The 8773-nt window shown below is 40.1% G+C and overlaps 1 protein-coding gene across 1 annotated transcript; it reads right to left on the reverse strand.

The window, feature by feature from the left end:
* Positions 1-355: 355 nt before the first annotated feature.
* RIDA (reactive intermediate imine deaminase A homolog) lies at positions 356-8772 on the reverse strand. The gene is made up of 6 exons (XM_030971847.1): positions 8640-8772; positions 4381-4486; positions 3777-3831; positions 2881-2949; positions 1261-1316; positions 356-828 (listed from the first exon to the last, which is right to left on the reverse strand). Exons 1-6 carry the CDS (start codon positions 8699-8701, stop codon positions 766-768), a joined length of 411 nt encoding a protein of 136 aa, XP_030827707.1. The 5' UTR covers positions 8702-8772; the 3' UTR covers positions 356-765.
* Between the last annotated feature and the right edge of the window lies 1 nt (position 8773).

Here is an 8773-nt window from a genome sequence, read left to right on the forward strand (position 1 = left end):
AAGTGTGTTCCCATAATAGACAAGCACATTTTGCAGTTGCAATTTTATTTATTCTCATTAAACATTTTTAAAATTTTTATTGGTTTTTTAAAATCAAAATAGTCAAAGTTGAATTGCTATAAAAAAGATCATGAGAAAGGTTACATGTAGATATTAATTTCCATCTGATTTATAAAGGTACCACCTCAGAAAATCATAATTTTCTTCTTTCTGAAATTATTGTCTTTGTTAAGCAATTGCTTAAATATGAAAAAAATCTGAGTCCCAACAGTAATCTATTATGTAAAGAAAGAGGTTAAGAAAATTCAGAAGCAAATACAGTAAAATTCCTCTGAAGTGAAGATGTATGCTAAGCAATTCATGTGTTCTGTTTTCTCATTTCTGTCATTTTTTTAATTTAAATTTTTTTACTAAATATCTACAATTACAAATCAGTATAGCTTTCCATGTTCAGATCACCCATAGTGTAACTCTAATACATTCACCCAGGTATGTACCTTAATACCTGAATATCCAGTCACCTCCACAAGGGGCAGGTCCTGTCCTGCAATCTGGCTCAGCTGATTTTAGCAGGACTCAGGCACTTTTCAGGGTTTGCCAGTAGAGAACTCACTCTAAGTCCTGAAGAAAGCACCTTTCCTCAGTAAGTTTACTGATTTCAGCTGTGTGTAACTGCTGTTAGTCAGCTGTAGGAATTGGATATAAGGGAGAAGTATTAACTCAATCTAAAACTGCCATTGTAAGATATCCAGTCTCTACTTATAGTCATGCTGAAGCATCTTGGAGAGGTCCCTGAATGGCAATAGCTTCAATCTCAACTCTGGCCCCCTGTGACAAAACAATGAAGAAACATATTAGAAATTTAATGTATCTCTTTTATGGAGCAATTGGATGAACAACACAACTTCATAAAAAACAGAGTGACATTTGAGAGGGATTATATTTCTGACAGTTGTATTACTGATTTAGCAATGTTCAGGAATATTGTAAATTCAATTTAGGCTTACTCAAGTATCATAACCCCTTTTTTCTAATGTTTTATCTATCTTCCACCATAAAGAAATATGTATCACATATTCAGATCTCTGACAATGTGTGGGAATAACAATGGTATACTTAGAAAAGAAACTAATTAAGAGTCTTTATTAAACTAATTGCAATCAAAGCTATTTCAGAATTAGAAAAGCTGTCAGAATGCTTCAGTAGTAAGGTATTCCAGAAAATTTTGGGTTTTTTTGTAGATAGAAAAGGGACACTTACTCTGGGCAAAGCAGCAACTTGATAGGCTGCTCTGGCTGGGAAGTTTGCTTTGAAAACTGTAATTTAAACAGAAACATCCAGTAATCACTAACCTTGGCTTGATAAAACACAGTTCAAAGTAATCTGTATAAAATGAAATCATTGGAACAGTTTCAGGTTCAAGGCTACAAGACTCCTATGCCAGCTATCATTTTCCCCTTATTTATTTTTTTGTTTTAGGGACTGACTGCTCTCAATCTCAGCAAGCCACCACTCATCCCCAAGCAGTCAGCTGCAGTTGTGACCTGGGGGCCAGTGATAACCTGTATTCTGCTGACACTGCAGGGTCTTCACACCAACTTGGATGAAAAAGGATGATTAAATCAGAATGGTGATCATCCAGTTTCAAACACCAGGGAGTGGGAGATGACTCTTTCACAGAAAGAGCAGGAGAGAGAAATAGGCCTCTGCCAAAAGAGTCATGAGCAAAGATCCCAGATTCACATGAAGTCATCAGGAGTTCAACCTTACTCATATCAAAGGAAAACAGAGGAAAAATAGGCCCATTTAGACCTATCACAGATATTAGAACAGGGTAAGGCATGGGGAAGGGTACTGGTAAAGATATAAGAGCTGAATTTATAGAATATTAGAATAGTCCAGGCTGGAAGGAACCTTTAAAGATACATAGTCCAATTCACCACCATGCCACAGCCAAGAACATCTTTCACTCTATCAGACTGCTCAAAGTCCCATCCAACCTGACTGAACCCTTCCAAGAAATCTGCATAACAAAGTCAAAGTTTTACTAGTGACAGTAATCACAAAACTGTTAATAATGGAAGCACTGGGGTCCTGCATTGAGATAATAACTCACAATGAGACAACAGCAGCAACTGTTTTCTCAAACTCCAGGCTGGAGCTAACAAGTAACTAAGCATGCAGCTGGTCTGGTTTTACCCTGCTTAAGCACTCACACCCCCCAGTACATTTTGACAAGTAGGAGACTGTGTAACTTCCTTATCAATGAGACTTCATTCAAGACCAGACGCTGCTATCTAATTAAAGCCAAAGCTATATAAATAAGGAGCTCATGCAAATTGTCCCAAATTATTCTGCACAACCCAGCTTGTTGGAATCACCTATTTCAGTCTACATTTACTTTTGTTGACCAAGCACTGTTCTCTTTTTTCTTCAAAGGGAGCAGCACAGCTTATCCTTGTATAAAGAACAAGCCCTGTCCCATAACAATGGCCCTCAAATTGTTCAAATATATAGACTTAAAAGAAATGGAGATATAAAATCTGAAATTCAGCATTTGAAGGCTGCCTACAGTAGAATTATAGACAGGACAGCAGAACATCAAGCAAGGTAAGGGGCAAAGAAGATCAGCCTGTAGGGACAGCAGGAGCTGATCTTCACAGGACAGTGAGTTAGTTAGTGGAAAGGTAGAATAAAAATCCACATGAAATTAGCCTCTGATTGATCTGACACTTGAAAATGAAATTTAAAAAAAAATTTCTACAGGATTTTCAAAGAATATGGAACTACATCATCTGAGTCATTAAAACACTTTGACTACCATGAACATAATTTGTTCCACAAGCCATAATGGTAAGCACAAACAAAACATCTACTTACATTGTTTGTAAACATCATTAATATCATTGTAGTCCTTCATGTCTGCCATCAAAACTGTAGTCTTCACAACTAGAAATTATGTAAGTGCAGTTATTTTAGACCTCTGACTTGCATTAAAAATTGAAAAACTAGTGCATTTCTTGCTTTTATTTCATACATTTCTCGCAAGTATTCTAAACATTTTGAAAAGTTTTGCAGATATTGACCATTAGAGCTACAACCTAAGCAACCACCTAAAAAAATCTGAGCATGCTGAGTATGCAATAAAACATTAAGGAATTAAGCCATTCCTGACTAGCTCTGAAAAAGTCAAATTCTCCCAAATGGCACTGAATTGATAAGCAGATCAAATAAAACAGCTGTTGTAAGCCAGCTGCTGGCAATAACTTATATATAATATCTGCTGCTAGAAAAAAAAAGTTCATGGAAGGTCTCAAAATATACTCTGTGCTAGAAGGACTCCCAGGACTGCCTAACCCAGCATTAATCCTGGTGTGGCTTCACCAGTAGAGTCCTCCACCCAAAACCAGTGTCTAGAATACTAACAGCACAGATACAAACCTGCTTTCACCTGAAGCAAAGCCTAGGATTCTTAAAATTTCTGTAGTCACTGCAACATTGTCTGTACCTGAGCTTCCCCATCTGGAATTAAAACATTAGTACCATTGCCAGAAATTTTTGGTGACAGTGTACCATTGCAAAGACTTCCATGTAGATTAATTTCTTTTATTTTTTAACCTAAATTCACAATTTCTTTCATTTCTTCCAGCTATTGGTAACAATTAAAATGTTCAGCAAATAGCTTTTTTTCTTTTTTTTTAAGGCCACTTGATTTTTTAATATTTTAATTCAGGTAAAAACAACCACCTGTTTGCCAGAGTCACAGCAGCACTTACCATTGCCATAGTCACAGCCTGCAGCTTTCAGGATCTCTCCCATGTTTTTTAGAGCCTAAAGAAAAAATGAAACAAAAATCTTTTAGCTATCATCTGGGTTATATTTATGTAAGTATGTAAATATAACTTGAGACTTGGCTGAAGTTTTACTGTTCAACCATCAAAACCTCACCTGTCAAAAAAAGACTGACTTAAATAAAAATTAATAGGAGGGAGCATCTAATAAATATGAAACCATCCATTCATTAGATGTAAAGGCATGATGCACCTCCATCTCATCCTATTATCTCACTCCACCTATTTGCTACTGGGGGAGTAAAACTTTCCCTGACTCAAGCCAGGGTTTTTACTGGGGTGTGAACCTTTGCTTCAAACACTGATTCTTTCATACCTTCTGTCATGAAACAGATTTCTAGCCTGACCTCCATGTTTTCCAAGCTGTTGGAAAAATGATAGCGTTAGTTAAGAGGGAATGACTTCCTCCTGCTTCTCCCCCATCTGGACAATGTGATGTGCTCTCTATCCTCCTCAATTTCTCACAATTCCACGTTTAATTAGATACATGGCAACTCCATTACAAGTTCATTGCTGGAAGACTTCTTACCTGCTTGGCTTCCTCCTTTGCCCCTCCAGAGACAAGCTGCCCAGTGGAAGGCTCCAGCCCGATCTGCCCTGCAATGTACATTGTCCGGTCCACCAGCACGGCTTGGCTGAAAGCACAAGTGCCATTTTAGGTCTAATGTTCCCCCATGACAACATTTTAAATTTCAAATCCAAAAGCACATTTCAAATCTTCTACAGTACTTTATAATGCATCAGGAAGAAGACTGAGGTTATGTATATGCAAGTCTGTACATGCAGTCATACATCAATCTGCTTATGCTTTTGAAGAGCTGGGATTACACCATCTAAACTCTGCCCTCGAGGAGATAAACCTTTGTTTCTTGCAAAGGCACAAGGTGTGAATGCAGCAACACAACACTAAACTGAGCTACAGGTTCCACACAGCAAATAGCACAGGGGAAGGCAGAATAAATAAAAACATTTTTTGCACCTGCCCAGATAAATATTCCATCCCTGTTTGAGAAGCAGATAATAGCTTTCAACCACAATTCAGCTACAGAGCAATGGAGGGAAAAAACCAAAACCAAAAAGGAAAGTCAAGAGATATTTAACATTTTTCTTCTTAAACAGGCACTATGATAATGAGTTACAGCTGTGAGGTGACACCTTGCACCCTGGTTCTCTGGCAGTATTCCTCTAGAGTAATGAATTTGGCCAGTCAGCAAAACACCTTGATCACTCCATTTCCAGAACAATCACTCTCCTCTCACCAAATAACCTGAGTGACTTCTTTGCTGGGTTAATTCAGAGGAATGCAAAATTCAAGCTATTTGCAAAACATTTATATAAAAATGTCAAGTGTGCTTTTGCTGAAGTTGAGTCAACAATTATTAACGTCCCTACTACAAAGAGGTTAAAAGTTGAAAACAAAGATTTAAGCAAACATTATACAAGAGACACAATTTAATTATCTTCAACCAATAATTAAAAATATTTTGCAAAGAAATTATAGAAAGATTCTTTTGCAAGTGCTTATGGCGTGTCAACACTGTTTTTCATATCTCTTCTCATTCCACAAGAAAATGCATTGCTTTGACCATTCAACAACTCTATCAAGCTACACAGAGTTAGGCACCTCCCTGAAGTACCTGAAATAGGAGGTTTGCTTCCCTTTAATGTTAATGGAAAAAGAGGGACATATTCAGAGAATATTTTCAGTACATCTCTCAGCTGAGATTCACTCGGATTGTCTTAATCCATTCACCTCACAAGGTACTAACCTAATCTAGGGACTCAGTCAAATGATCAGGGTTAGGCAGTTTGAACTTCCCATCTTTTCTGTTACACCTGTCCTATGTTCTGTAATTTCATGAGGGGAAAAAATAGCCAGTAACTTTGTCAGATATGGTAAATTGTCTTACATTGGAATTATTTTTTCTGTCATCAACTAACAAAACTGGAGTAAATCACAAAACTACACCATACAAAGACGAGAAACCAGTGAATAGTTTTCTAGCTGACACACTCTTGTTGATAGAAATGTGTGCAGGTACACGCAGGCTTCTTGAGTTTTCTTTGTTACCACTCCTGCTGTGGAGGGAGGCCCTCGGAGCACAACCTTCTGTTTGTGTTTGAAGCACAGAGACCTGGGCAACAAGAATGTATGGGCTCTCCACTAAAACAGATTGTCTTGTACTGCTTATCACAAAGCAAACGACAGTGAAATGTTTATCTCAACAGAGACCATCTGAGAGTCCTAAATCATGAATAAATTGGGAAAGAACAAGCTGAAGCCTTCTGATACCACTGCCAGATCAACACCTGCAGCAGCCTTATTGGGTCTCCTGCTCTGCTCACCAACAGAATCCTCCATTCACTGAGACTAGGAACAATTTACCAGCCAGGGAGTACACCTGCACCGCACTCAAATGCACAAGTGCAGCTAAGGGAAACTTCAACTCCACAAACCCCAATCATTTTAACTGCAGATGCACCTTGTAACTAGGCCCAATTGTAGCTACTCATTAATCAGCAGGGATGTGATGTGTGTCTAAAGTCAGCCACGTTTCAGTGTGCCTGAATGCATAACTGGGCAGACACTGTGACCTTGGAACAACACTGCCTGTCAGAGAGATGGTGTTAGGAACCATGCTCTTCACATAAATGATTGTGTATTAATACAAGAACAGTATCCTTTAAAAGGTTAATAACATTAATGAGATCTATAGACCCACACACAGCTATGTGTCTTTTTATCTATCTACCTACCTACCCATCTCAAGGTACTGGCAAATGGATGCAGTAAAGGAAATAGAAAAATACAGTAAAAATAGGTCACCAAAAAGCATATTGAAGGGCTGTAGCAGAACCAGGAATGCAGCTCATTCATCCCAATCCTTCATTGCTGTGTAACCAAGCTCAGACCTCACAGCAGAGATGTGGCAGTTATTTCTTGTGCAACTTCTGCTCTCTGGACTTTGACAAGTTTACTAAAATCTGATAAATTAAGTTAGTGATAAACTTATTGATGTTAGACCCATCATACATTTAACAGGCTGCACAATAAGCAGTATTTCATCAAAAACTACCAATAAGCACAACATTTTGGAGTGGAAAGCCACGATGAAGGCTGGGACAGTGGTGTGGGCATGCAGACAAAGAACTGTTGCCTTCCCGTGTCTTAGATGTTCTCCCGATGCCAAGCAATGCCAGGCCCCTGGCTGCAATCCACCAAGAGTTTATTGTTTACAGAAGTTAACCTTCATGTCGTGTCTCTCTGCTTCTACACTTTGTATTTTTCCATCTTTATAATGCCTATAAGAAGTTTGAAGCTTAGAAAGCTCAGAACACAAAGTAATGGAGGCAAAAAATGCACCTGGAAGGCACAAAGATGCTATTGTGAACACAAAGCCTGAATAGAGAATTAAAAACTCTTAGAAAACGTCCCTGGTAAAACCCTTTAGTACTTTAGCCATGACAATCTACTATACTGACTGAACATTTTTTCATATCTAAATTGCAAAGAGAAACCTTTCTCCAATTAAAACTGGGATTTTTCATTTTAATGATATACAAAACTGCTACAGTAACATACTTACGAAAATGTTGAACATCTTACATATTTTTACAGCATTTAAATTTTGAAGTTGAAAAACATTTATAACTATTCAAAATAAGAAAGACATTTTCAATTCCCAGGCATTGAATTCTCCATCCAACCAAGCTCACCCTGGATTGGGCTCAGCCTTCACTCTGTATCACCTGCACAGTCAGCATCCCTAGCTTCCCTGCACAACATGCTTGTCTCTGGCCAAGCACCTTTTTCTGGAGAACAATCATTCTTCTTCCTTGGTTGTTTTTTTATATTAACTCCTTACCACTAATTCCAGAATTATTTTCCCAAACTAACTTTTTGAACTATGCCCCTCCCCCTATGGGGCTGCAGTTTGCCGCACCCCCACAGCCCCACTCGTGCTTTGGGACTCCAGGTGCCCCTGGGGGTTACTGGGGAGGGGGTACCAAGACTGGCTCCTGCTCAGGGTCTTGCCCTCACCTCAGCCCCAGGCCTGCCTGACAGGCCCCGGGGACCTGCCAAAACCCTGCCAGCAAAACCTGCTCCTGTGCCTCCTGAGAGAATTCCCGCTCCCAAAAATCACAGAATTGTTAGGGTTGGAAGGGTCCCCTGGAGATCATTCAGTCCAACCCCCCTGCCAAGGCAGGGTCACCTGCAGCAGGTTACACAGGAATGCAGCCAGCTGGGTTTGGAATGTCTCCAGAGAGGGACACACTACAGCCTCCCTGGGCAGCCTGTTCCACTGCTCTGCCACTCTCAATATAAAGAAATTCTTCCTCATGTTGAGCTGAAACTTCTGTTCTAGTTTATGGCCATTGCCCCTTGTCCTGTCAATGGGCACCACTGAAAAGATTCTGAAAAAGATTCCGACACCTGCCTTTGAGGAATTTATAGGCGTCGGTGAGATCTCCTCTCAGTCTTCTCCAGACTAAACAGCTCCCCCATCTCTCCTCAATGCTCCAGACCCCTCATCATCTTTGTGCCCCTCTGCTGACCCTCTCCAGCAGCTCCTTGGCTTTCCTGTACCGAGGAGCCCAGAACTGGACAGAGCTCTCCAGATGTGGCCTCACTAGGGCTGAGCAGAGGGGCAGGATCACCTCCCTCGACCTGCTGGCCGCACTTTTCCTGATGCACCCCAGGAAAGCATTGGCTGCAAAGGCTCTGCCAGCTCACGGTCAACTTGTTATCCACCAAGACTCTCAGATCTTTCTGAGCTAAGGCATTACCTGTAGGGACCCAGTGCAGGGGCCTTAGTAGTGCTGATTATTTTCTTTACGAGCGAGGCCATAGCAGGATCTGGTCCCGAAGCTGCAGAGACTGCTGGGGCCTCCCCTCCTGCACTCCCTGCCCTTAGCGTTCT

The sequence above is a fragment of the Camarhynchus parvulus genome, chromosome 2 (assembly GCF_901933205.1).
Source record: "Camarhynchus parvulus chromosome 2, STF_HiC, whole genome shotgun sequence".
NCBI lineage: Eukaryota > Metazoa > Chordata > Aves > Passeriformes > Thraupidae > Camarhynchus > Camarhynchus parvulus.